This window comes from Pipistrellus kuhlii, unplaced genomic scaffold, assembly GCF_014108245.1.
Source record: "Pipistrellus kuhlii isolate mPipKuh1 unplaced genomic scaffold, mPipKuh1.p scaffold_m20_p_18, whole genome shotgun sequence".
Classification (NCBI taxonomy): domain Eukaryota; kingdom Metazoa; phylum Chordata; class Mammalia; order Chiroptera; family Vespertilionidae; genus Pipistrellus; species Pipistrellus kuhlii.
This window is the reverse complement of record NW_023425493.1, coordinates 5,890,654-5,917,277: the sequence shown is the minus strand read 5'-3', so window position 1 is coordinate 5,917,277 and position 26,624 is coordinate 5,890,654. Positions and strand designations below refer to the sequence as shown.

The 26,624-nt window shown below is 57.5% G+C and overlaps 1 protein-coding gene across 3 annotated transcripts in view; it reads left to right on the top strand.

Annotated features, from left to right (window-relative positions):
• PIK3C2B (phosphatidylinositol-4-phosphate 3-kinase catalytic subunit type 2 beta) overlaps positions 1-26,624 on the top strand; it is a 76,024-nt gene that overhangs the window by 31,619 nt on the left and 17,781 nt on the right. For all 3 annotated transcript variants that reach the window (XR_006741914.1, XR_006741913.1, XM_036442488.2), the window contains exons 3-20: positions 2,102-2,202; positions 2,790-2,944; positions 3,221-3,341; positions 7,263-7,374; positions 7,474-7,553; positions 8,215-8,278; positions 9,581-9,727; positions 10,317-10,350; positions 11,253-11,448; positions 13,053-13,175; positions 18,655-18,822; positions 19,353-19,464; positions 20,781-20,923; positions 22,671-22,859; positions 23,815-23,908; positions 24,053-24,147; positions 24,895-25,075; positions 26,043-26,150. Coding sequence is in view for 1 of the 3 variants with exons in the window: in XM_036442488.2 (XP_036298381.1) it covers positions 2,102-2,202; positions 2,790-2,944; positions 3,221-3,341; positions 7,263-7,374; positions 7,474-7,553; positions 8,215-8,278; positions 9,581-9,727; positions 10,317-10,350; positions 11,253-11,448; positions 13,053-13,175; positions 18,655-18,822; positions 19,353-19,464; positions 20,781-20,923; positions 22,671-22,859; positions 23,815-23,908; positions 24,053-24,147; positions 24,895-25,075; positions 26,043-26,150 (2,223 nt within the window). In the remaining 2 variants the exon portion in view is untranslated. The remainder of the gene's footprint in view (positions 1-2,101; positions 2,203-2,789; positions 2,945-3,220; positions 3,342-7,262; positions 7,375-7,473; positions 7,554-8,214; positions 8,279-9,580; positions 9,728-10,316; positions 10,351-11,252; positions 11,449-13,052; positions 13,176-18,654; positions 18,823-19,352; positions 19,465-20,780; positions 20,924-22,670; positions 22,860-23,814; positions 23,909-24,052; positions 24,148-24,894; positions 25,076-26,042; positions 26,151-26,624) is intronic.

Sequence of the window (26,624 nt, the reverse complement as noted above, 5' to 3'; positions counted from 1 at the left end):
CTCAGTAGCGACTCTGTTCTCTCCTCGTCACCATCCCCTCCTCTCTCTTTCTCTCTGTCTCTCTTGTCTGTCTGTCTGTCTCTCTGTTGCTGCTTCTCTGCCTCGTTCTGTTGCTCTGTCGCTTTCTCCCTCTTGCTTTTGTGGGTTCACTGCTGACAGTGGTACTATTGTTTTGCCTGGGACACAGGCATGAACTTGGCAGAGCCAGGGCCTCACATGCCAGCTGCCCCCACTGCTGTCCTCCCCGCCCTGCAGCCCCCCTGCTCACCCAGGGGAGCAAGGCTACCAGGAGGTGGTCACGCAGAGGAAACTCTGGATGTCCAGATGAGGGGTCAGTGCTGCCGTCTGCCCGAGGGGCCGGAGGACATGAGGCCGACCGGAGGGAGGGAGGGGGAGAGGTGAGGCGTTGCTGTGTGTGCAGACCGGGCCATGGGCCTCCCGGAAGCAGGTGTTGGCACCAGCGGCGGGCGCTGCATCCCAGCTGCAGCCTCGTTCCCGTGGGGCGGCCTCGCCCGTCATGCACCCGTCATGCACCAGCTCCCCCACTTCCTCCTGGCCCGGGCTGAGCGGCAGGCCTCGGGGGGCTCCTGGTGGGCGAGCGGAAGCAGCACTGTGACTGCAGGAGTCTGTGTGAGGCCTGAGAACATTCCCTCCAGCATGCACGCCTTGGGCAGGCAGTGGGGCTCAGGCAGGTTCCCTGATGTGACGGCTGATCAGAACCAGGAGACCCGGGAGCCAGAAGGACCTCAGCCCTCCCCCAGGCCCTCCCCCAGGCCCTCTCCCAACCAGAAAGCTGCTTGGACTTCCTCCTCCACGGGTGGACCCAGCCACGGGCTCTCCCTTTCTCTCTACTTTGGGTCCCGGGAGCTTGCTGTGGATGTTGAGGCTTTGGCCCAAGGCCCAGCCTCCCTGGGGACTGTGTGGGCAGCCCCCTCCCCCGGCCCCGCCTGCTGCCTGGAGCTTGTTAGAAACAGCCCTCCTGGGAAGGGGAGTGGGCCAGACTCTTGCTCATTCTGCCCAGGCTTCCGGACTTCGTCAAAGCTTTACGTTCTCTCTCTCTTTTTCAAACATATATATATTTATTTTTAACTAAAAATATATTTTATTGATTTTGTACAGAGAGGAAGGAAGAGGGATAGAGAGCTAGAAACATCGATGGGAGAGAAACATCGACCAGCTGCCTCCTGCACAACCCCCACCGGGGATGTGCCCGCAACCAATGCACATGCCCTTGACCAGAATCGAACCTGGGACCTTTCAGTCCGCAGGTGGACGCTCTATCCACTGAGCCAACCCGGTTTCTGCTCTCTCTCTTTTTCAAACATATATTTTTATTCATTTCAGAGAAGAAGGGAGAGGGAGTTAGAAACATCAGTGATGAGAATCACTGATTGATTGTCGTTTATAAAACGATACTTTTTTTTTAAGGTGGCCAGTTTATTTTTTATTTTTAAAATATATTTTATTTTATTTATTTATTGATATATTTTACAGAAAGGAAGGGAGAGGTATAGAGAGTTAGAAACATTGATGAGCGAGAAACATCCATCAGCTGCCTCCTGCATCCCATACTGGGGATGTGCCCTCAACCAAGGTACATGCCCTTGACCGGAATCGAACCTGGGACCTTTTAGTCCACAGGCCGACACTTTATCCACTGAGCCAAACCGGTTAGGGCTGATTGTTGTTTTTAAATATATTTTGATTTCGGAGAGGAAGGAAGGGGGGGAGAGAGAGATAGAAACATCAATGATGAGAGAGAATCGCTGATCAGCTGCCTCCTGCACGCCGCCCACTAGGGCTTGAACCCACAACCTGGGCATGTGCCTTGACTGTGAATGGAACCGTGACCTCCTGGTTCACAGGTCGATGCCCAACCACGGAACCACACCGGCTAGGCCACGTTCTCTTTTCCAACGTGGCTCTTGATCTCCTCGGACGGCAGATACATGTACTCCAGCATTGCCCGTATTTTCTCGTGCCCCTCTCCCTGGGTGTTGAATGCCTGGGGAGTCTTCAGAGCTGAATAGGTTAGACTGGGAGCAGTGGGAAGGGGGTGCCTCGAGGGAAAAGGCACTGAGTCGCTGCTCTTCTCTTGAAGGTGGTCTCCCGGCCCCACGCCGTCGCCAATGGCCATGAGTTGTTTGAGGTCTCAGAGGAGAGGGATGAGGAGGTTGCTGCCTTTTGCCACATGCTGGATGTGTAAGAGTTCAAGAACAGGGGTTGTGGGGGGATGTGGGGGGGCTGGGGAGGAGGCCACCTTTTGCTAGGAAGAAAGAAGGACCATAATTCATAAATCTCAATCCAGAGCGATGGATGCTCTTCCTAGCAAAGGCGCCCGTGGGTTCTTAGAAATGGAGGCATCTTAGGAGGTTCAGAGGTTTGACAAAATTTTACAGACCCTTGATTGGACGGTCCAATGACCCCAGTCGCTCCAGGCTGTGGGAGCAGGTGCCCCGATGGAGATCAGAGCGTTTTCTGGGGCTAAAAGATAAAGGAAGTGAACTCAGAAAACCGCCCGGTGGCACTCGGCATGCCACCTTAGAGCGATCCCCAGTTCAGCTCCGCTTGGGAAGTGTCTTGCAGCCGCAGCAAATGTGCCGAGAACTTGGATCCCAGAGCTGCTTCCCCCCTCCCCCCGCCCTTCTTCCTGGACCGCAGACCTGGAGGGCCAGGCTGACTGGGACAGAGGGGCCTGGCCGCAGGGCGGGAGGGTCCCAGCAGGCCTCCTCTCGGCTGCTCTCTTCCGAAGGCAGAGCGAGGGTCCTTCTCCCTCTCTCCCCGCACAGCCTCCGGTCCGGCTCCGACGTCCAGGACTACGTCCTCACCGGGTACGTCTGGAGCGCGGTCACCCCGAGCCCCGAGCACCTTGGGGATGAGGTCAACCTGAAGGTGACGGTGTTGTGTGACAGCCTGCAGGAGCCACTCACTTTTACCTGCAACTGTGAGTGAGCGGGGAGGCGAGGGGGCCTCCCTGGAGGTGGGGTGGGACCCTTGGGCCTCCGTCCCCTCCCCACGGTGTGGCTCAGAGCTGCTCTGGGAGGCGGGCTCTGGGGCCAGCGTTTTTAGGTCCAGGGCCACTTCCTCCAGCCCCAGACTGCTTTACCTGGTCTGTGCTGGTGCTGGATCCTGCTTAGCCGGGCATGGGGGGTCAGGGTGAGTGCTGAGCCCCAGCTGCCCTTGGCACCCCGTCATCGCTGCCCTGCCCCGCCCCGCACAGGCTCCTCCACCGTGGACTTGCTCATCTACCAGACGCTGTGCTACACCCGGGACGAGCTGCGGGGCGTGGATGTGAGCGACTTCGTGCTGAAGCCCTGTGGGCTGGAGGAGTTCCTGCAGAAGTGAGTGAGGGGGTGCGGGTCGGGGGAGCCGGGGAGGTGCGGCACCTGCCTGTGGGCGGCGGGACTGCCAGGGGCTTCCTCCGGCAGGGGCTGGGCTCCAGGCCCGGGGCTGGCCGCTGCCCGCAGCCCCCCCACGGGCAGGGCTCCCCCTCTCCGGGCACGTCCTCTGCCACGTCGCACTTTCCCGGGAGCTCCCTCTTCCAGCGCGGGCTGGCGGCCTCCTGAGCCAGATCTGTGGGAAGAGCTTGGAGCAGGGATTAGGCAAAGTCTAGGTCGTACTGCTCGCAGACGTGTGCATGTGGGGAGAGGCAGGAGGGGCGCTGGAGGGCCTGTGTGCGGCTCCCTCCTGCCCTGGATTGTGGGAGGTGAGGGGCAGAAGTGCTCAGGGGAACCTAGGTGGGGAGTCACAGTTGCTGTCTTCCCCCTTCCCCTACCCGCAAGCCTTCCCCGCTGGCGTGTGCCGTGGGCAGCCCTCGCCCCGGAGGCCGTCTGCCAGCCCCTCTCCGTCAGTGCCCTCGCCGCAAGCGATGCCCTGCCCACTGCCCGGGCTCTGGATTCTGGCTGCGCGGGGGATTGCACCCTGTGGTGGTGCAGCTGGGTGGCAGGCCCGGGGTCAGCCGGATGGCAGCAGATAAGGAGACAGATCTGCTCTCCCCCCCCCCCCCCAAGTTTCCAGCTGCCTCATGCTCATCAAAGGCCTTGAGAGTAGGGACAGGAGGAGCGCCCACAGGTGCCATCACTCACTCACATCCAGGGGTGGGCGCAATGGGTCTGTGGCTGGAGCAGTTCCCAGCTGCTTTCTTTAACCTGAGGGATGCTGCGGGCCCTCGCTGGCCTCGGTGCCCTCCACTGGAAAAGCAAAGGGCTGCCCTAGCCGGTTTGGCTCAGTGGATAGAGCATCCGCCTGTGGACTCAAGGGTCCCAGGTTCGATTCCCGTCAAGGGCATGTACCTTGGTTGCGGGCACATCCCCAGTGTGGAGTGTGCAGGAGGCAGCTGGTCGATGTTTCTAACTCTCTATCCCTCTCTGTAAAAAAATTAATAAAATATATAAAATAAATAAGTAAATAAATGAAAAAAGAAAAGCAAAAGGCTAAGACCTCAGGAAACGGAACGTCTCCTTGTGTCCTCGATGCCCCCTGGAGGAATGAGAGGGGTCCTAGACTCGGGGTCTCCCGGGAGAGAGCGCCCCTGGCAGCCTGCCCACTGTCTCAGGGAACAGGGCACAGTAAGTCACGTCCGCATGGCTGGTTCAGGTACTGACGTGCGCTTACTAGTTGTAAAACCCTGACCCTCAGTTTCTTCTATAAAATGTAGTGAGGATTGGCCCTGCCCGGTTTTGCTCAGTGGATAGAGCATCAGCCTGCGGACCAAAGGGTCCCAAGATCGATTCCGGACACAGGCATGTACCCCGGTTGCAGGAGGCAACCGATCGATGTGTCTCTCTGGCATCGATGTTTCCCTCTCCCTGTCGCTCCCCCTCCCTTCTACTCTCTCTAAAAATCAATGGGAAAAATATCCAGGAGCCCCCCTCCCCCGTCCAGCCTGTTCTCTTCCCTCCCACCACCCTGAGCGAGGACAGCTGCCTGGGCGGGGTGGAAAGTTCCCTCTCGGGGTTCCAGAAAGCTGCCAGCTGCCAAGGAGGCCTGTGGTTTCCCAGCGTTCCTAGGGGGAGGGGGCTGCTGCCAGGGGGGGCTGTCGAGTCCAGGATGCAGGTTGCTCGTAGATAAGAGCCCCGAGACAGTCCCTGGGGAGGGCTGGGTTTCCTGCCTCCTCCCCCGCCACACCACACTCTTCCTTCCTTCCAGGCACTCCCCCAGACCTGCCCGGCCCGGTCCTGGCTTCTGGCTGCAGCTCAGACTTAGCAGCAGCTCAGACTTGGCCGCTTAGGGCCTACACCAGAGGCTTGGCCCCTCAGGATGTGGAGAACTCCCTTAAGTCCTAATGGCCTCCAGCCGGGGTCCTCTCGGCTCTGCACGCACCCCTCCCCTCCACGCCTGTCCTCTCCCCTCCACTGCTGGCCCAGACGCCAGCTCTGCCGAGGAAGGAAGTCCCTTTCCGGCTTCTGTTCCTCAGGGGCCGGGGCCCAGCCCGGGCGCAGTGCTCCTGTAGGAGGGACGCCCTGACCCCTCTCTGGGTTTCCTTCTGGCTGAGGTGTGATTTGAGAGGGAGGAAGAGGCCTCGGGCTGTCACTTGAGCGGTGGGAATGGCCTGCAGGCAGCAGCCACATGGAAGGGGAGAGCAGACTTTTATTTACTGGTTTGAGAGAGAAAGAGAGAAACATTGATTTGTTGTTCCACTTACTTATGCATTCATTGGTTGCTTCTTCTTTTTTTTAAATAATAACTTTAAATTTTTTTTTTAATGGTAATAGAATGGTTTTTTAAAAACTTTAAGTATATTTTTATTGACTTTTTACAGAGAGTAAGGTAGAGGGATAGAGAGAAACATCAATGAAAGAGAATCATCCATCAGCTGCCTCCTGCACACCGCCCCCTACTGGGGATGTGCCCGCAACCAAGGTACAGGCCCTTGACTGGAATCGAACCTCAGACCTTTCAGTCCGCAGGCCGACGCTCTATCCACTGAGCCAAACCGGTTTTGGCCATTGGTTGCTTTTTTTTTTTTTAAATATATTTTATTGATTTTTCACAGAGAGGAAGGGAGAGAGCTAGAGCGCTAGAAATGTCGATGAGAGAGAAACATCGACCAGCTGCCTCCCGTACACCCCCTACCGGGGATGTGCCCGCAACCAACGTACATTTTCCTGACCAGAATCGAACCTGGGACCCTTCAGTCCGCAGACCGACGCTCTATCCACTGAGCCAAACCGGTTTCGGCCATTGGTTGCTTCTTATACGTGCCCTGACCGGGGATCAAACTCATAACCTTTGACATATTGGGACATGCTAACCAGCTGAGCTACGGGGTCAGGGCAGAAGCAAGCCTTGGATGAGCACTGGGATAATAGACCTGGAATCTTAATAAAATAAAATAAAATAAAATAAAATAAAATAAAATAAAATAAAAAATTTAAAAGTACATAAAATAATAAAAGCATAATATGCTAATTAGACCGACTGTCCTTCTGGACAACCTTCGAGACAAAGCCAGGGCTGTGAGGGAAGCCCGGGTCCCAGGTACTAAGGGAGGCTGGTGCCAGCAGCCAGGGAAGGAAGGCCTACTCTTGCACAAATTTCATGCATCGGGCGTCTAATATATATTTGTATTTATTTCAGCGAGGAAGGGAGAGGGAGAGAGAGATAAGAACATCAATGATGAGAGAGAATCATTGATTGGCCGCCTCCAGCATGCCCCTCACTCGGGATCAAGCCTGTAAGCTGGGCATGTGCCCTGACCGGGAATTGAAACGTGACTTCCTGGTTCATACAGAACTGGATTCTTGCTGTATTTGCCTGGTTGACCTCAGCACCCCAACTGGTAACAGTAGGGTGTGCGAGACCCAGGACCTCAGTAGGAGGACAGTGTTCACTCACTGAGCTCCACACCCAAGCCTGGGCACTGGCTGACTTCCACCCTCCTCGTTTACCGAAGCCAAGAGCGTGAGGTTTAAACACTGCCCTCTGCGAAGTCCCTCTGTGTCTCTCTCCCCGTCCCCGAAGTTCCCACCTGGAATGAACCCCTGATAACAATACAGGTCATAAGTACCTGGGAAAGTCAGTGTTTGTACAGACTAAGGTACCAGTGTAGTAGGTGGCTTTCCATTAGACAGACCTCTGTTCCTTCCCCAGCCTCTGCCATGACATTTCCAGGAGCCCAGGTAGGGGGCACAGCACGAATACTATTAATACCTCTGAGTGGCCTCCCGCCCTCCTGTTTCTCTCTCCCCGAGGCTCAGGTCTACATCGCCCTCCCCACGGAGTTCCCGGGATGCTAATGGTCTGTCCCTCTGTCCCACCAGCAAGCAGGCCCTGGGCAGCCATGAGTACATCCAGCACTGCCGCAAGTTTGACATCGACATCCGGCTGCAGCTGATGGAGCAGAAGTCCGTACGCAGTGACCTGGCCCGGACGGTTCGTGTGGGGCGGCGGGCGTCAGAGGGTGGTGCAGAGACAGTTAGAGGGAGGGGGTTGAGGCACCGCCCCTCCCTGAACTGGGCCCTTGTTACGCAGGTAAATGATGACCAGAGCCCCTCCACGTTGAACTACCTCGTCCACCTGCAGGAGAGGCCAGTCAAACAGACCATCAGCAGGTGAGTGTGGCGCCCTCGCGGGTGTGGGCCCACAGGACCTCTGAGGGGAGCCCAGCAGGTACCCTTGCCTGCCTTCCCGCTGGGGCCAGGGCTTCTTGCAGACCCAAGGGCCTTAGGCAGATATCCCCCCACTCTAGCTGTTACATCTCTGCCCTCTCGTACTTTACCATCATGCTCCGGGGGAGCGGTGGCTAAGTACAGAGCATTCTCCGTCCTTGAGTCTTCATGGGACACGTGGAAGGGATGGGAACTCCTGTGAACCAGGGTCAGATTCGCCAGCTGTGGAAAAGGAGAGCTGAAACCAGTTTGTCTCAGTGGATAGAGAGTTGGTCTGTAGACTGAAGGGTCCCAGGTTCGATTCCGGTCAAGGGCATGTGCATTGGTAGCCAGCACATCCCCGGTGAAAGGTGTGCAGGAGGCAGCTGGTCGATTTACCTCTCTCATCGATGTTTCTGACTCGCTATCCCTCTCTCTTCCTCTCTGTAAAAAATAAATAAATAAATAAATAAATAAATAAATAAATAAATAAAAATATATTTTAAAAGAAAGAAAGAAAGAAAAAGAAAAGGAAGGAGAGAATGGGTTGCCCAGTACATAGCAGGGGCGAGGGCGGTGCAGTCCTGACTTCTCCCATGACTTTTCCTTGCCCCCAACTTCCCAGGCAGGCCCTGAGTCTTCTGTTTGACACTTACCACAACGAGGCGGATGCCTTCCTGCTGGCTGACGTGAGTACAAACCCTGGGGTGGCCCTGGTGCCCAGAGCTTCGCGCCCCCCCTCTCCCCCTCCCAGCCCTCCTGCGACCAGCCAGCCCTACAGGGGATCTGGCGTAGGAGACACTGCAAGTTCTTTAGGAGAGCACGTCTTTCCATTCCCCTGCCTCACGAGCAAACCAGGACTGCCAGCGGTTGGGTGGCTGGCCAGTGTGTATGAAGAGGGGTCTGCTCCTTGTAGAAGTGGGTCAGGACCGTGTCTGATCCCTGCCCCTGGAGTGGGCGTCTCCAAAGCAAAGGGACATGGAGTGGGCACCCCGCCGCTGCCACCCTTGGATGTGCATCGGAGTGAGTCTCGGAGGAAGGAATGCCCAGAACCTCCGATCGGAGACGTTCTGAGGCTCTGGTGTCCCCGGAGGAAAACCGTGAGGAGGTGGAGGGTCCTGGAGGCAGGGAGGGGCCAGGACTCTCTACCTGGACTCACAGGGGTTTTGAGCCTCAAAACCACGATCATAAACATTTGCCCCAAATGTCATGAAGCTAACGAAAATCAGATAGGGATCCTCAGAACGGTCCTTGTCTCATGATTCGGTCAGCAGTGGTCATGGACGCGTCCCTCGTGGGGAGTTCAGCATTATACCCCGTTCAGACCTCTCCCTCATGCCAGCACCCTTCTCCAGCAGCCTCTGCACGTGGCCATTTCCTGTGGTGAGGGGGTCGTTCTCTGAGCCCCTTTTCTGCACTGGTCCGGCCCTATAATACTGCTCTGCGATAGTAACATAAATGCTGAGTTCAAGGGCTTTTTGAGAGGAATAGAGAGGGGACTGGCCAGGGAAAGCTCTGGGAGAGAGGTGATTTGAATGTACACAGTAATCAGGGCAGGACAGGAAGGAATTCCAAATGAGAAAAGTGCAGGGCAGAGGGGTGGGGTGGGGAGGGGAGCGAGCGGGTGTGGCACTCTGTGATACTGAGGTGAGGTCTGTCTAGAAATTCTAGGTGGTCTGATGAGACATACAACCCTGGGCAAGGGGTGCCTCCGTGTGGTCTTGTTGGCCTCTTTCTGTTCCCCAGGGATGCCTCCGAGGGAGACCCCGTGTGTGTCTCTATGGCACAGGGAGGCTGTAGCTGGGGAATAAGAGGAGGCTCAGGGACGTGGCTGAGAGAACGGGGGAGCATGGCTCATGTCACCAGTAGGAGCGATGACTCGCCGATGTCGGGTGTTTGGAAATAAAGCACAGGTTTCGCTACGACTCCTGCCATGAGCCCACGCTCCTCCCAGCCAGAGCCTGGCGGCCTCACTGCCCCTCCCCTCGCAGGGGGACTTCCCGCTGAAGGCTGACAGGGTGGTCCAGTCCGTCAAGGCCATCTGCAACGCCCTGGCGGCCGTGGAGACCCCCGAGATCACCAGTGCTCTCAACCAGCTGCCCCCCTGCCCCTCCCGCGTGCAGCCTAAGATTCAGAAGGTAACGGGCCCAGAGCGTGAGCATGGGGGGGGGGGGGGGGGGGGGGGGGGGGGGGGGGGGAGGAAGGGTCAACCGCAACTGGGTTATTCACTGTCTAGCTACTAAAAGGCTCATCTCTCCGTCTTTTATGCTTGAATAGTTTAATCAGAAGAGTTCCGGGAAATGGGTACCACATGAGTCCCCTCTTTCGGAGGTTGAGGGTGGGCTTGGGTCTGCCCCCAGGGACTGATTGCGGGAGCCCAGACCAGCACGGGCTCTCCTCGGCACCAGCGAGGCGTTGCCTGGCAGTTCCCACGCGATCGGGGTGCGAACCCACACTTCCCCGAGCCAGGGGCTCCGGGCTCCGCGGCCTGGCCGGCACCGGGCCAGCAGTGCCGTGCGTGGCCCGAGGGATAGAGCGTCGCATCTGGGTGGACACGATGACTTTATCCCTGGTCTGGCTCCCTCTGTCCATTACATGGATCCGGGACAGACCATTACCTTGTCAAAACTCTGCTCCTCAAGCTTCAGTCCCGTGGGGTCCAGATGAGCCAGCTGTGCCCGGAAAGGCTGAGGCCCTGAAGCCCCTCCCTCTCCTTTTCCCCCACAGGACCCCACTGTCCTGGCTGCCAGGGAAAACCGAGGTAAGGGAGCCGCTCTGTCTGTGTCCCGGAGGGGCAGGTGAATGCTGCGGACTCAGCCCGATTCCTTTCCCTCCACTCCATTACCCCCATCCTCCCCCTGCCACACACACACACACACACACACACACCCGCCGCAACTGCAGGGTCCGGGTCTGCGTGTGTGTGTGTGTGTGTGTGTGTGTGTGTGTGTGTGTGTTCGTTCCTACATGACATGACGCATGTACACAGCTGGAGATCACCAATGTTTCTTTCCACAAACGTGTCCTCATCGTTTTTACCAGTTATTCCTGAGGTCTCTCTGGGAGATGGCAATGGGGTGGTGTAAGTGTGAGGGTGGGGGCGGTCGTGCAGTCACCCCGAGAGCTTCCCTTGGGGAGGTTGTGATTATTCTCCGAGAGTCCGTGACCCCTGTTTCCGCGTCAGGGTGAGCCTGGGGAGAGGGAGGTAAAGGGTTTTTCACGAGGATTCTCCCCTTGAGCCTTTCAAGCGGAACTTTGCCCCACAAAGCCCATATTTTGGGATTTTTGGTCAGTGAGTCCCAGTCTTTTGGGTTTTATGGACCAATAAAATGTCCCCCAAAATATTATTTTGAGTTCCAACATAGAAATTGCCATCTTCTCTTTTTCCGAGCAGTGACTTTTTACGTGTAACTGACCGTTGTGATTCCCGCTGTTTCCTAAAAGGACATTGAACGTGAAATAAGTAGCGATATGTAAAGGAAGGAGGATGTTTGCATTTGCTGTCTGTCGTTTTCAGAGAAGCTTATGGCATGTTCCTGCTTTCTCTTCACTTCACCGCTGATGGGGTCCCAGCTGTTAGAAAAGCAGCGGGCATCTGGGGATAGTTTCTGGGGTTTTCCATCGCATCGCCTCACCCCCTCCTCTCCGACCCCTCCCTTCCAGAGAAGGCCATGGAGGCGCTGACTGCGGCCATCCTGGACCTGGTGGAGCTGTACTGCAACACGTTCAACGCGGACTTCCAGCCGGCGGTGCACGGCAGCCACAAGCACGACCTGGTGCAGGAGGCCTGCCACTTCTCCGGGCCGCTGGCCTTCGCGGTCTACGCCACCCACCGCATCCCCATCACCTGGGCTGCCAGGTGAGCCGGGCGCAGGGCCTGGAGGGAGGAGCGGAGATTGGCTTTCCGATCTCCCACTGCCCTATCATAGATCCGCCCTTCCTCCAATGGATGGACAGACGTAAACTCTACCTGCAGCCAGACATTCCCGAGCACTGAACCACCCATCAGCACCTGCCAAATACCCTAAGCCCCCGATTCCTAAGTCCCTAGGTCCCTAATCATGTGCCTTACATGAAACCACCCATCAGCGTGTGCTGAGTGCCCTAAGCCCCGTCCCCTCTCCTCCCTCCCCTTAAAAGTGCATGAACCTCCGCCCTCCCTCTCTTCCTCTCCTCCTCTGGAAGCAGCCCCAATGGTACCCTTCTCTTCAATAAAGCCTGTGTCCTGGCATCCTGGTCTCCGGCCCCCACTCTGCTTCATCTTCCACCCTGCATTGATAGTCTATGGCCGTGGTCAGCAAACCGTGGCTCGCGAGCTACGTGCGGCTCTTTGGCCCCTTGAGTGTGGCTCTTCCACAAAATACCATGTGCGGACATGCACGTACAGTGCAATGGAAACCTCGTGGCCCATGTGCAGGAGTCGGGTTTTGGCTCTTCAAAGAAATGTCAATCGCTGTCCTGCTGATAATGGGCTCTGTTGGCTAATGAGTTTGCCGACCACTGGTCTAGGGCATCATGGTGTGCGGTGGCTGAGAGGGAGCACCAGGTGCCAGAGGGGACACGGGCTGGGACATCCTGGAGGAGAGAGGAGGGCCCCTAGGAAATGGAGCGCTGGGCAGATCTGCTGCTGCCTCTCAGAGCTGGCTCAAGGCTGGCTGCATCGGCATCCCTGCCCCCTCCTGCCCGAGGCCAGCTGATGGAGACTTGGTGACAGATGGTCGCTTCCCAGAGCCAGTGCGTGCCCCTGGGCCAATGACGGCGCTCCCCTGCAGATGCATAGGGGAGGGGAGGGGAGGGGGATGACCCTTTGTCTGGGCTGCAGCGGTGGGTGTGGAGAGGCGCCTTCGGTTGGTAAATCCTCCGCTCCTCTGCAGGGTCCCCAGCATCCAGGGCCTGGGGGAATAGGCACTGGGCTCCTCCCCTCCTTCTTGCCCCTCCCTCCCCTCCTCTCTTTGTTCCTCACTTAATGTATTCCTTTAGGCGACTGGCAGAGAACAAAGGAGGCGGCCTGGGAACCCAGGGCCTCCTCTGACCTCCTCTGTCAGGCACCTGTCATGAGCCACAGGAACCCCCATGTGCTGGCATTCAAGTGGGCAGATGTCGTTCCCCTCCCCCACCCTTCTCACCTGCGCATGTGCACACTCGCACCCCGACCCTGACCGGCCGCAGGAGCGGCCTGGAAGGAGGGGCTGCGTGGCTGGTTCCCCAGGAAGCGGAAGAAAAGCCTTGGCCCAACATGGGGCTCGAAGCTGGGCAGAGGGATCCAGACGGAGCTGCGTCTCCACGCACACGTCTGCGAATCCGATCGGGCTGACCCGTCTCCTGACCCCCTGGCCCCTGACCCCACCTCACAGTCCCCAGAGACCCGGAGGAGGTTCACGAAGGGAAATGGCGGCGTTTGGCGCTGATGGGGGACTGAGCTGGGATTGGAGCCGAGTCCTGACCTGCTCCCTCTCCCCACAGCTATGAAGACTTCTACCTCTCCTGCTCCCTCAGCCACGGCGGCAAGGAGCTGTGCAGCCCCCTGCAGACCCGCAGGGCGCACTTCTCCAAGTACCTCTTCCATCTCATCATCTGGGACCAGCGGTAAGCCTGCCCCGGCGCTGCAGGGCACCGGGCGTGTCACTCACCAACCAGTCATTGGGCCTCTGAGTCTCCACTTACCTACCTCCTGAGTGCGGTCACGTCTAACCCCCCAGCTGATAGGAGACTCCAAAGAGAAGTGCCCTTGCAGGCTCTTGGTGAACCATGAAAGGTCATATACGTTCCTTCCTTCGTTAGTTAGTTAGTTAGTTAGTTAGGTGGTAGTTTCTATGATAATCCATTGTTTTGATCTTGTCTCCCTTCAAAGGTTTCACTGACTATTCTTCCCCTGGTTGCCACCAAACAGAGGGGACTCCCAGGTGAGAAAGGGAGGTTGTAAGCTAGAGGAAAGCACAATGGACCTGACGTCACAGAAAGGAGGTTGTGTTTTTGTGTTTTTTTTTTATAAATACATATATATTTTATTGATTTTTTACTTTTTACAGAGAGGAAGGGAGAGGGATAGAGAGCTAGAAACATTGATGAGAGAGAAACTGACCAGCTGCCTCCTGCACACCTCCTCCTGGCGATGTGCCCGCAACCAATGCACATGCCCTCGACCGGAATTGAACCTGGGACCTTTCAGTCCCCAGACCGACGCTCTATCCACTGAGCCAAACCGGTTTTGGCAAGGAGGTTGTGTTTTACCTTTGCTTCGGCCTCTCTGTGCCTCAGTTTCTCGGGACGTAAAGTGGGGGCGTTTGTTTAACTCGTTGGCAGTTTGGGCGCCGACATGGATGGGTAAGTTATAAACATGAAACTGTAAGCCCAGAATAGCGTTCATCAGCATTTATCAGCAGTGGTTTGCTGCGGGGAAGGTAGGCGGCAGCTGGGCCAAGCAGGAAGGAAACGGAGGCGAGGACACCGCGCGCGGTGGCAGGTGTTTGCCGCCCGGCCTCTCCCGGGCTGCACTCTGCCCTCACGGACGGGCAGACGCCCCTCGCTGGCTGCCAGGTTCACTTCCCCAGCGGAGTGCTCGCTTGCAGAGCAGAACTACGGCCTCGGTCTTTGCAGTGCACGGCGGACAGCCTGAGCAAGGTCCCCGGGAAGGTCTTATTGGCTGGTGAGAAATGAGGCCAAGGAAGCCGAAGTCGGCGGATAGTCCGGGGCCATGCCGGGGGGCGGGGTCACGTTCCAGGTGGGCAGCTGGGGAGGCAGGCCCTTCCTCCCGTCACACTAATGAAGGTGTGAACAGAGTCCTCTCGGGAAGCGGCCTCCAGCGCAGGAGGCCTCCTTGGAGGCCGAGGATGGCCGCATTAGTGGCTCGTGACTTTCAGCGTCCCCTTGGCTAGTGGTCGGCAAACTCACTCGTCAACAGAGCCCTATACCAACAGTACAACGATTGAAATTTCTTTTCAGAGCCAAATTTTTTAAACTGAAACTTCTTGCCAAAACCGGTTTGACTCAGTGGATAGAGCGTCGGCCTGCGGACTGAAAGGTCCCAGGTTCGATTCCGGTCAAGGGCATGTACCTTGGTTGCGGGCACATCCCCAGTAGGGGGTGTGCAAGAGGCAGCTGATCGATGATTCTCTCTCATTGATGTTTCTAACTCTCCATCCCTCTCTCTTGCTCTCTGTAAAAAATCAGTAAAATACATTAAAAAACAAACAAACAAAAAACAAACAAACTTAAACTTCTTCTAACGCCACTTCTTCAAAATAGACTCACCCAGGCCGTGGTATTTTGTGGAAGAGCCACACTCAAGGGGCCAAAGAGCCGCATGTGGCTCGAGCGCCGCAGTTTGCCGACCACGGCCCTTGGCATTCATTCTCCGTCCTAGTTACCTCCGCTGTCAAGGGAGGGGTGCTGTACAGAGCTCCAGGGCAGGCAGACCTACAACATGGCCCTGAGACCCTTTGCCCAGAGTCTCAGAGGCACAGAGGATGCAGCCTGCCCTCCCTCAGCCAGTCCTGCCTTCGCCTGCCTACTCCCCGGGCCTCAGGTTGCCCCCCGTCTGAGATTCCTGCCTGGAACCCCAAAGGGCCGGTGCCCTCCTGGAGCCTCGTGGAGGGTGTCACCTCAGCACTGCCCACCCAGACGCCCCGGGAGACCTGTCGGCACCTTCATGGTGAAGATGGAGGCCTTGGGAGAAGACGCCGCCGTGAAAGGTTCAGGACGCAGGCTTCGAGTCTCGTCGTCCTCCCATCCTTACCGTCCGTGCAGCCTGGGGCAGGTCCTTCACCCTAAAGGGCATGGTAATAGGACCCGCCCGAGAGGATTATGGGATATGGCCAGTGAAGTCCTTGGCGCTAGAGCAATCTCTAGCGCATGATAAATGTTATCTTCTCCGTCTTCTTAGCCGGGTCAGCCCTCTCAGGTCCCGTGCCAGGTGACCAACGCGGTGATTGTGACCACGGGGACGTGTGTGCACGGGAACACCTGTAGAGCCGGCTTCTCGAGCGGTAGTCACGGTGTCGCAGCGCAGAAAGCACACAGACTGTGCACACACATCGCCCGGGGGAAGCTGTGTGCTCCTCCTCGCTGATGAGAAAAGGAGGCGCAGAGGTTGGAGTCGTTGCCGTGGGTTGTGAGTAGCTGGACCAGAACTGGAACAGCTCATCCCAGGAGCCCTTCCTGGAGGAGGCGGCCCTTTGATACGGGTGTGATGTTGAGGAATGGGCTGCAGGGAGGAGGTTCAGAGCTGGCAGGTTCAGAACTTTGTGGCTTCCAGTCCTACTGATTATCCGGACTGACCCTGGGTGGAGGTTCATGGGGAGATTTTGGAAGACCAGATACACTCAAAGACTGAGGAGAGGGGCCTTGGCTGGTTGGAGGGGTTATGGTTTCAGCTAGAAAGTTTCCTTGCCCCCTTTTTCCTTTGACAGGAGGCTAGATGCCTCTTCTTAATAAACAAACAAACAAACAAACAAATAAATAAATAAAATAAACTATATATATATATATATATATATATATATATATATTCATTTTTTACAGAGAGGAAGGGAGAGGGATAGAGAGTTAGAAACATCGATGAGAGAGAATCATTGATCAGCTGCCTCCTGCATACCCCCTTCTGGGGATGCGCCTGCAACCAAGGTACATGCCCTTGGCTGGAATCGAACCTGAGACCTTTCAGTCCACAGGCCGACGCTCTATCCGCTGAGCCACACCGGTTTTGGCCTGGATGCCTCTTCTTGGGTGAAAAGAAAGGGACCAGGCCCAGCTCCCTCTGTTCTTCGCTGGGGGGTCAGCTGAGTCTCTCTCCCACTGCACTGGTACGGGGATCAGCTACTTCTCAAAATAGGCCAGCAGCCGTGCTCTGCCACCCCAGCCAAGCCCAGCCTGGCAGGGCCCATGGCTGCTGGAGGGGCCCTAATTATAGCTGCGCCCCCCCCCGCCCCCCACCAGACAGCTGGGACAGAGCGGGGCTCTGCCAGTCTTGGTGGGAGGGAGGGAGGGAGCGCCTCACTCGGGTGGAGGGGAGAGTCCCCGGGGGGACCGGGCAGTGTGGAGGGAGGCCGCTTTATGGGGAACTGCTGACCGTGGGGTGGCCGCTCTGCCTCTGTGCCCTCTGGCGTGGAAGTCCATGGGCCCTGAGCCAGCCAGGAGGGCGTGACAGTGTGGGCTTTGGCCCAGGGACAGCTTTCCAGAAGGTAACGTAGAGGCCCTCCCTGTCTTTCCACAGCTCGCCTCACCCCACCCTGCTCCTTACCCCGGACTCCAGGGGAGTGGCCGGTGATTCAGCCGAGGGGCTGGGAGAGAACATCTGGGCCTGGGCGGTGGTGCGAGGGCTTGCCTGTCTCTGCTCTTTTGCCCCCGCCTCTCCCGCCCCCCTCCCCTACTCTGAGAAGCCCCTTCTCTTTATCCCTTTGGCTTTGAAACGCTTGGGGAGGAGAACAAACCATCTTGTGTTCCCAGAGTCAGGAGAAGGGGACGGGGCCAGGAAAGGGGCTGGGGTGAGGAGAAGGGGTCGGGGCGGGGGGAAGGAGATGGGATGGGGCCAGGAGAAGGGGACGGGGCGAGGAGAGGGGATGGGGTGGAGAGAAGGGGATGGGGCCAGAAGGGGTCGGGGCCAGGAGAAGGGGACAGGGCGAGGAGAGGGGACGGGGCCAGGAGAAGGGGTCGGGGCCAGGAGAGGGGTCGGGGCGAGAAGAGGGGACGGGGCCAGGAGAGGGGACGGGGCGAGGAGAAGGGGTTGGGGCGAGGAGAGGGTTCGGGGCCAGGAGAAGGGACAGGGTGAGAAGAGGGGGACGGGGCCAGGAGAAGGGGACGGGGTGAGAAGAGGGGAACGGGGCCAGGAGAGGGGACCAGGAAGACAACACGTGACAAGTGGAGGACTGTGGGGGAGAGTGGACCGGGCAGGTTGCTCTCACAGCTGGGTGTGGGGAGGACTGGGCTTGTTCGGTGGAAAAGGGCTGTCCCAGGAGCAGCCTCCTGGCAGTCCCTGCAGAAATGCTCACACGGAAAGGCGTATGGCTTACTGTGCGGACATGTAGTCACCTTTTCTCAGCTGGCTCTGGCCAAGCGAGCTTTGTCTGGTCACCATGGGTGGCCCCCAAATTAGGGGGGGCTTGCCTCACCTTCCTGAGAGGCTGCAGAGACACCGGCTGTGCTTCTGGAAGCACCACGTGCAGGTTAGCCTCGTTGGGACTGTCCTGCTCCCGCCGGAAGGTCCCTCCTGCCCCCCCAGTCCTCCACCTGCGCCTGCTGCCTTCTCCCCAGCCCCTCCTCCATGCCCCGTGTCCTGAGAGGGAGGCCGAGGTCTCAGCCTCACGGGACTTCCGGGCTGCTTGTCCCCAGAAGTCCCGGCAGCACCTCTTCATGGCGCTCCCTGTTCTCCTAGCCCCGTGGTCGGCAAACTGCGGCTCGCAAGCTACATGCGGCTCTTTGGCCCCTTGAGGGTGGCTCTTCCACAAAATACCACGGCCTGGGCGAATCTTTTTTGAAGAAGTGGCATTAGAAGAAATTTAAGTTTAAAAAATTGGCTCTCACCGAAACCGGTTTGGCTCAGTGGATAGAGCATCGGCCTGTGGACTGAAGGGTCCCGGGTTCGATTCTGGTCAAGGGCACATGCCTTAGTTGCGGGCACGTCCCCAGTAGGGGGTGCGCAGGAGGCAACTGATCAATGATTCTCTCTCATCTGACGTTTCTAACTCTCTATCCCTCTCTCTTCCTCTCTATAAAAAAAATCAATAAAAAATATTAAAATAGCCGAGACCGGTTTGGCTCAATGGATAGAGCATCGGCTTGGGGACTGAAAGGTCCCGGGTTCGATTCCAGTCAGGGGCATGTACCTTGGTTGCGGGCATGTCCCCAGTAGGGGGTGTGCAAGAGGCGGCTGATCGATGACTCTCTCTCGATGTTTCTAGCTCTCTATCTCTCTTCCTTCCTCTCTGTACAAAATCAATAAAATATATTTTAAAAATATATTAAAATAATAATAATAAATAAATAATTGGCTCTCAAAAAAGAAATTTCAGTCGTTGTGCTGTTGATGTTTGGCTCCGTGGACTGACGAGTTTGCCCACCTCTGTCCTAGGCTCTGCTTCCCAGTGCAGGTGAACCGGCTGCCCCGGGAGACGCTGCTGTGCGCCACGCTCTACGCTCTGCCCACGCCCCCGCCCGGGAGCTCCTCCGAGGCCGGGAAGCAGCGGCGGGTGCCCGAGGCCCTGGGCTGGGTCACTACCCCTCTCTTCAACTTCAGGCAGTATGTGAGCCCCGGGGAGGGGCTTCCTGGCCTTGGGAGGGACGGAGGAGAGTCGAGAGGGGGCCATTGCCTGTCGAGGGTGTTGGCCAGGAGGGGTTCACGGGCAGAGTCCAGAGGGTCCCAGTCCTGGTGGGAGGGACTGAGGCACAAGGTGAGTGACCAGCTGCGGGGCGGGGCGGGTGGCACAGGCCTGCTAGAGAGGGGCATGGAAACGCAATGCTTGGCTCACGTGCCTTGTCCTTGAAGGACCTTAGAGGTCCTCTAGTTCAGGGCTCCCTCCCCTCCCCCAAGGCATCTCTGCCCCAGGCCGCCCGTACCAGGGTGTGGTTAGCTCAGAAAGGCCCCCGGGGAGGGGGCTCTCTCCTGGGACTTGGAAGAAGAAAAGGCTGAGGTCCAGGGGGAGAAGGAGCGAGGATCTGGGTAGTGGCCCCAAGCCGGAAAGGCCGGTCTTATCGGGAGGGAGAGCAGGAGGAGAACCATGTCCTCTGCCCCTGGGTTCGTTGGCTCATCCCCACTTCCATCCTCCTCAGTGTCCTGACCTGTGGCCGGAAGCTTCTGGGCTTATGGCCAGCAACGCAGGAGAACGCCAGTGCCCGCTGGAGCGCACCGAACTTCCACCAGCCCGACAGCATCATCCTGCAGGTGAGAGCCGGCCCGCCCGCAGCGCCACACCGCAGGCAGCTCCACGCTCTCCCTCGAGTTTGGGCGGGGATACGGGAGAAAGTGCTGGGACCTTGGGTGTGGGATGGTGATGTGACTGAGCAACTGGATGGATATGGTTGGACTCGGGGTGGGAGGGTGAGTTCTGTGGACTCTAGGTCCCATCTCCTGGAGGTGAATGTTGATTTAAAGGCGCCTGATGCCAAAACCAGTTTGGCTCAGTGGATAGAGTGTCGGCCTGTGGACTGAAGGGTCCCAGGTTCGATTCCAATCAAGGGCATGTACATTGGTGTGGGCACATCCCCGGTGGGGGATGTGCAGGAGGCAGCTGATCGATGTCTCTAACTCTCTATCCCTTCTCCCTTCCTCTCTGTAAAAAGTCAATAAAATATATATATTTTTAAAAATTCAAAAAATAAAGGCGCCTGAAGGCAGGGTCTGAGACCCTCCCACCCACACTCAACTCCTTGGCATCTCTTGTGTTGTACCCTGAGTGTGATGAAGCCTTAGCTGTCCCCTCTTGGGGCCTGGGGGAAGCCCACACACTCATGGGGACAGGAGGAGCTGGTCAGGACCCCGGTCTTGGTTCCTAGTTTCCCCACTCCCCCTCTGTGGTCATGCCATACCGAAGTGGGCATGAACGAGATAGAATGGTAGGGAGGGGAAGCTTCAGGAGGCAGGCGTTTTTGTCTGTCTTATTTACTCCTCCTTGCCCAGGCATAGGACAGTGCCTGGCACAGCAGGGCTCAGTCAACATGTGCTGAATGAGGGGACGTAGAGCTCTACTGAGAACTGACTCATTCAGCGCCAGCATCTGTTCAGGAGGACACTCCTCTGGCCACATGGAGGAGGGACCCAGGGTCCCAGGGTCCCAGGCTTGAGAGTGGGTCGGGCCCTCCCTCCGATGTGTCTGACTCTGGTCAGACATCAGTGCCCTCCAGGGCCACACTGTGGCTCCCACCCTCGGCTTCCAGGCTCCTAGTGGCTCATCCTGGTGACCCTTCGGGAGTTCCGGCCTGAGGCTGGTCCCTCCCCTAGATGCAGCCCAGCCCAGCCTTTCCTCGCCTGCCCATTTATACCTCTCTCTTCATTTCCGTCTTGTATTTTGCTGAAAGGAACTTGAGAGAGCACCAAGTTGAACAGGGTTATTTTATAAACAAAGAACTGGGGGGGGGGGGGGGCCCAGAGGGGGGCAGGACACCGGCCACCGGCATGTGAGAGAGGAGCCGGAGTCCCAAGGAGGCACCCCCTCTCACCTGCCTCTTCTCTCTCCTTGTTTCGCTGCTGCCACCCCCCAGATCGACTTCCCCACCTCAGCCTTTGACATCAAGTTCACCAGCCCCTCTGGAGACAAGTTCAGCCCCTGCTATGAGTTTGGCAGCCTTCGGGAGGAAGACCAGCGCGCGCTTAAAAACATCATGCAGAAGGAGTCCCTGTACTGGTGAGGCCCAGGGCACCCCCCGTGGCACAGCCTCCCCCTCCCCCAAGTCTGTCACATCTGTCTGACCTCTCGCCTCCCACCTCCATGTCCTCGCCCTGCTTTGGGAGTAGAGGTGGGATAGGGTGGGCATTACCACCTGGGCAGGAAGCAGTGGGGAGAGGGCTCTGCTGAGGGCAGCCCCAGGCCTTTTTGACTTTAGGCAAAGTGGAGCGGTCAGGGTCAGGGTCAGGGTCAGGAACGGAGAAATGCCCATCCCCATGCTGGGAGGTTGGCCCAGACTCAGATTGCCACGAGGACCAGAGCCCTGCCCCACATTGCAGATAAGCTGTCTACTGCGGATTGTCACTGCCCCCTCCCCGGCCCCCCCCCCCCTCTCCTCCTCCTGGCCCTGCTGTACCCACAGTCTGGCCCTGCCACTTTCCAAAAAGGATCAGGTGTCAAGGCAAACTGGCAGCTCCCAGGGGGAAGCGGGTCCAAGCTGACCGAATCCTTGGGCCACTTCTCTCACCAGGACCGGAGACGGGGGTGGAGGAGTCGGGACTGGAGATCTGGTGGGGGGGGGGGGGGTGCCCTCTCTGCAGTAATATCGCTCTCTGGCTCATGCTCTCTGTACATGCTGTGGGAGGGGAAACAGACAGACACCAGCTCATCGCTCTCCTTCCTGTCTCCCCGGCCCCCAGTGCAGCCAGAGGAGCTGAGCAGCCGCACACCTCCCCTCCCCCACTCCTCTGCTGGACCCCTGGCTTCATTAGTCCCTCAGCTCCCTTCTCCCATTAGACACCTGATCTCAGGCAAGACTAATTAGCTGTAGGTCCCGGGAAACCTCCAGCTGGCCCCAGAAAACCCCACAATGCCTCTGAGCTGCCAAACCCTGCCGTGGGGGCGGGGACCACCGCCCTCTGGCGGCTCTACTTGGGAGTGGCGCCCTGCAGGGCATCCTTAGTAGGAGGAGAGCATTCACGTGCCTTTGGCCCTGCATTCCGCCTCCGGTCTAAGGTGTCCAGAGTCTGCAGCAAAGAGGAGACTTGGGCCCTGGTTCCCTTACACAGTGCAGTCACCTAGGCATCGTTAAAAATACCACTGTCAGCCCTGGCTGGTTTGCCTCGGTGGATAGAGCGTTGGCCTGGGGACTGAAGGGGTCCCGGATTCGATTCCTGATCAGGGCACATGCCTGGGTTGCAGGCTTGATCCCAGTAGGGGGCCTGCGGAGGCAGCCAATCACTGATTCTCTCTCATCATTGATGTTTCTGTCTCTCTCCCCTTCCATTCCTGTCTGAACTCAATAAAAATATTTTAAAAAAATATATTTTATTGATTTTACACAGAGAGAAATTGAGAGGGACAGAGAATTAGAAACATTGATGAGAGAGAAACATCGATCAGCTGCCTCTTGCACACCCCCAACTGGGGATGTGCCCGCAACCAAGGTACATGCCCTTGACCGGAATCGAACCCGAGACCTTTCAGTCCGCAGGCCAACGCTCTATCCACTGAGCCAAACTGGTCCCGGCTCAATAAAAATATTAAAAAAAAAAATACCAATGTCATTTCCCCAGACATTCCGAGTTCCTTGGTAAGGGCCGTGGCCCGGGCATGCGGGTTTTACAAAGCTCCTCGGGCGACTGCCATGGGCCGCAGAGTCGCGGAAGCACAGAGTTGAGGAGTGTTTAGCATCCCCTTGGAGAGCAAGGACCCTTCCCTCGGCTGACTGTTCTCTCTCACCTCCCCCCGCTGCCCGCACCCCCAGGCTCGCTGATGCGGACAAGAAGCGCCTGTGGGAGAAGCGGTATTACTGCCACTCGGAGGTGAGCTCGCTTCCCCTGGTGCTGGCCAGCGCCCCCAGCTGGGAGTGGGCTTGCCTGCCCGACATCTATGCCCTCCTGAAGCAGTGGACCCACATGAACCACCAGGATGCCCTGGGGCTCCTACATGCCACGTGAGTTGTAAGCCCACCACCCTGGGAGCGCCAGGGCGTGCCGCTGCCCCCACCACCCTGAACCGGCCCTGGAGGGAGGGGTAACGTGGGGCTGGAACTTGGGTCTTCCCCGTTCTCCCTTTCCGCGTTGTCTTTGCCTCATTTCCTCCCAATGTTGTGGTGAGGACATTTCTCAGACATATAACAAAAATGAACCTTTTGCCGAGACCTGTTTGGCTCAGTGGATAGAGCGTGTGCATGAGGCAGCTGATCAATGATTCTCTCTCATCGTTGATGTTTCTGCCTCTCTCTCTCCCTCTCCCTTCTTCTCTGAAACCAATGAAAAAATATATATATATTTAAAGACATAGTAATGCTTAACCCTCATGAGGGCTCTTTGATGATGGAGATTTCTGGCACAGTAGAGTCAGGATTTCTGGCACAGTGGAGTCAAATTTCCTGGGAGTGGAATTGAGAACTGTGCCTTTAAGTTATACCAGGAAGGAGCATGACATCCCTCCTATTCATCCGTGGCCTTGAATCTGGCTCTGACTGGGGTCAGGGCCATTCTTTTTTTAAACATATTTTATTGTTTTTTTTACAGAGAGGAAGAGAGAGGGATAGAGAGTTAAAAACATCGATGAGAGAGAATCATTGAACAGCTGCCTCTTGCATACCCCCTACTGAGGATGTGCCCGCAACCAAGATATATGCCCCTGACCGGAATCGAACTTGGGACCTTTCAGTTCACAGGCTGACATTCTATCCACTGAGACAAACCGATTTCGGCAACAAGGCCATTCTTCAGGTTTCTATCCAGAGAAGGCCCTAAGGGTTCTCTTAAGGGCTTTGGTGGCGTCGGGGGACGTTGCCCTGTCTCTGCCCGTGCCTCGGAAGCTCCGAGGGAAAGGTGCGGGCCGCTGCGGGGCCTCGGAGCCCGCGGCTGGGTGGTGAGGCGCCGGGCCCTGTCTCCCAGCTTCCCGGACCAGGAGGTGCGGCGCATGGCGGTGCAGTGGATCGGCTCGCTGTCGGACTCCGAGCTGCTCGACTACCTGCCGCAGCTGGTGCAGGTGGGTGGAGTGCCTGCCCTCCGGGTCTGGGGTCCCGCTCCGAGCCCCCAGGTGGTTTGCATGCTGCCCCTCGGGACCGGGTGGAGATGGCGGTCGGTGTCCGTGACAGGCCGTCCCTGCAGCCTCGTCCTCCCTCCCAAACAGGCCCTGAAGTACGAGTGCTACCTGGACAGCCCGCTGGTGCGCTTCCTCCTGAAGCGGGCCGTCTCCGACCTGAGAGTGACGCACTACTTCTTCTGGTAAAGCCGCCGCAGAGGGGCGGAGGTGCGGGTCCTTTCCCCCGGATGTTCTGCTCCTGAGTGCAGGGTGCCAGCCGAGCCTCCTGGCTTCCGCATGCTGCTTTGGGCCCTATGCCCAGGGGGGTCTCGGTCCATGACCGGGTAGCACAGTGAGGACCTTCCCTGGCCCTCCTCCCACCCACACACACGGCAAAAAGAAAGCAGAAGCAGCCTGGCCGGTGTGATTCTTCTTCATATATATATATATATATTATTGATTTTCTTTACAGAGAGGAAGAGAGAGGGGTAGAGAGTTAGAAACATTGGTGAGAGAGAATCACCGACCAGCTGCCTCCTGCACACCCCCTACTGGGATGTGCCCGCAACCAAGGTACATGTTCTTGACCGGAATCGAACCTGGGACGTTTCAGTCCGCAGACCGACGCTCTATCCACTGAGCCAAACCGGTTTCAGCAATAGTTGAACCAGAAGATCACGGTTTGATTCCTGGTCAGGGCACATGCCCAGGTTTCGGGCTCAATCCCCAGGGTGGGGTGTACCGGAGGCAGCCAATCAATGATTCTGTCTCCCTCTCCTTTCCTCTCTGAAATATATATGGGCTATGGCGGCGCCTCTGTGTGAGCTGCGCACGTAGAGCTATGTTCCCTCCCGAGTGTGGGGTGGGTTTTCCAGAACCGGAGTGGGGTCTGACTCCCCCGCCTTGCCTGTGACCCTCTGAGCGGCCGACCCCCACGCCTCTGCCTGCAGGCTGCTGAAGGACGGCCTCAAGGACTCGCAGTTCAGCATCCGCTACCAGTACCTGCTGGCGGCCTTGCTGTGCTGCTGCGGCAAGGGGCTGAGGGAGGAGTTCAACCGCCAGTGCTGGCTCGTCAACACCCTGGCCAAGCTGGCCCAGCAGGTCCGGGAGGCCGCGCCGTCCGGGAGGCAGGTGAGGGGGACGAGGCTGCTTCTGCCGTCTCCGGTCCGGGCTTCTGCAGCCGGTCGTGAGCTTCTCGGGCCTCCTACCCAGCAGGATGGCACCTGATCTGGGATTTAGGGGACGAAGGACGTGACTCTCCCTGAGGTACAGGTCACACTGACAGTCTCGAGCTGGATAAAGCCCACGCCTATGTTTTGTTTGGCCTGCAAAGTATCACGATTTTTATTGAATGTTTTGCCCTAAAGCCTAAGCACAGGTGTGTGAGTTTTTCATTGCACAATAGTGCTCAGGCTGGGGGGGATTGGGGGGGGGGGGCAGGTGAGGCCTGGGATCTGGTCAGACTTTGTCCCCTGGGCTGCGAGTCACGGCTCAAGGCTGCTGCCACTCAGAGAGGGCACCTTATCTGTTTGCACAAACGGGCTGTAGTAGGCCAGCTGCGTGCCTGCTGCTAACATTAGAAAACGGAGAGATTACAAAGTCCAAATTGTTAGCTTTTCTTGATATATATTTAATTGATTTCAGAGAAGAAGGGAGAGGGAGAAAGAGAGAAATATGTGATGGTGAGAGAATATTAACTATCAGCTGCCTCCTGCATGCAACCTGGGCATCCTGACCGGTCATTGAACCGTGACCTCCTGACTCATAGGTCGATACTCAGCCACTGAGGTACACCAGCCGGGCCAAATTGTTAGCTTTGCTTGGCAACAGTCTGAGCAGCCTCGCCCCCTTGACCCGCAGCCTGGCCTCTCGGTGCCGGTGCACCGAGGCCTGCTGTAGGCTGCTCTGGCATCCTGCACCGCTTCCCAGGCCAGGTAGGGGAGGGTGGTCTCCCTTCTCCGCGGTCTCCCTGAGGTTGCCCCTGTTTCTCAGGGGGCCGTTTCATACCAGTGCCTGCTGGGTGCCTGCCTTGGGGGAGGCTTGGTTCTGAGTGCAGCTGACGGGCCCCTCCCCTCACTCCTCCTCCTGTCCCCCTCAGGGGATCCTCCGCACAGGTCTGGAAGAGGTCAAACAGTTCTTTGCCCTCAATGGCTCCTGCCGCCTGCCCCTCAGCCCCAGTCTGCTGGTTAAGGGCATTGTGCCCAGGGTGAGTGACGCATGGGTTTGGGGCGCTCGGAGTGGGGAGGGCTCAGTGGAGGCGAGGGCCTTGCAGGCCTGGGCATGGAGAAAAGTGAGGAGGAAAGGCATATTTGGGGTCTCTCCCGAATCCTAATGCATAGGGACTTTTGCCCAACAGCTGTGCCAGGCAGAGGAGCGGGGTGGGGCTGGATAAGTGTCCCGGATATTGGTTGAAGCCGGCTGGGGAAGCTGTCACCTGTTATTTATGAACGTTCTCTGCTCCTGGCACGGCTCCGAGTGCTTCAGGCACATTTCATCGCATTTCATCCTCACAACTCTCATGAAGTCGCTCCTGTTGGGAGCCCATTTCACAGAGCAGTAAACTGAGGTACAGAGGGGACACACGACTTACCAGAAGTCACACTAGTAAGTTGTGTGCAGAATGAACTAAAGCAATGAGAGACCAGGGGCTGGAGTTGAGCTCAGAGCAAGCTGAACTGGT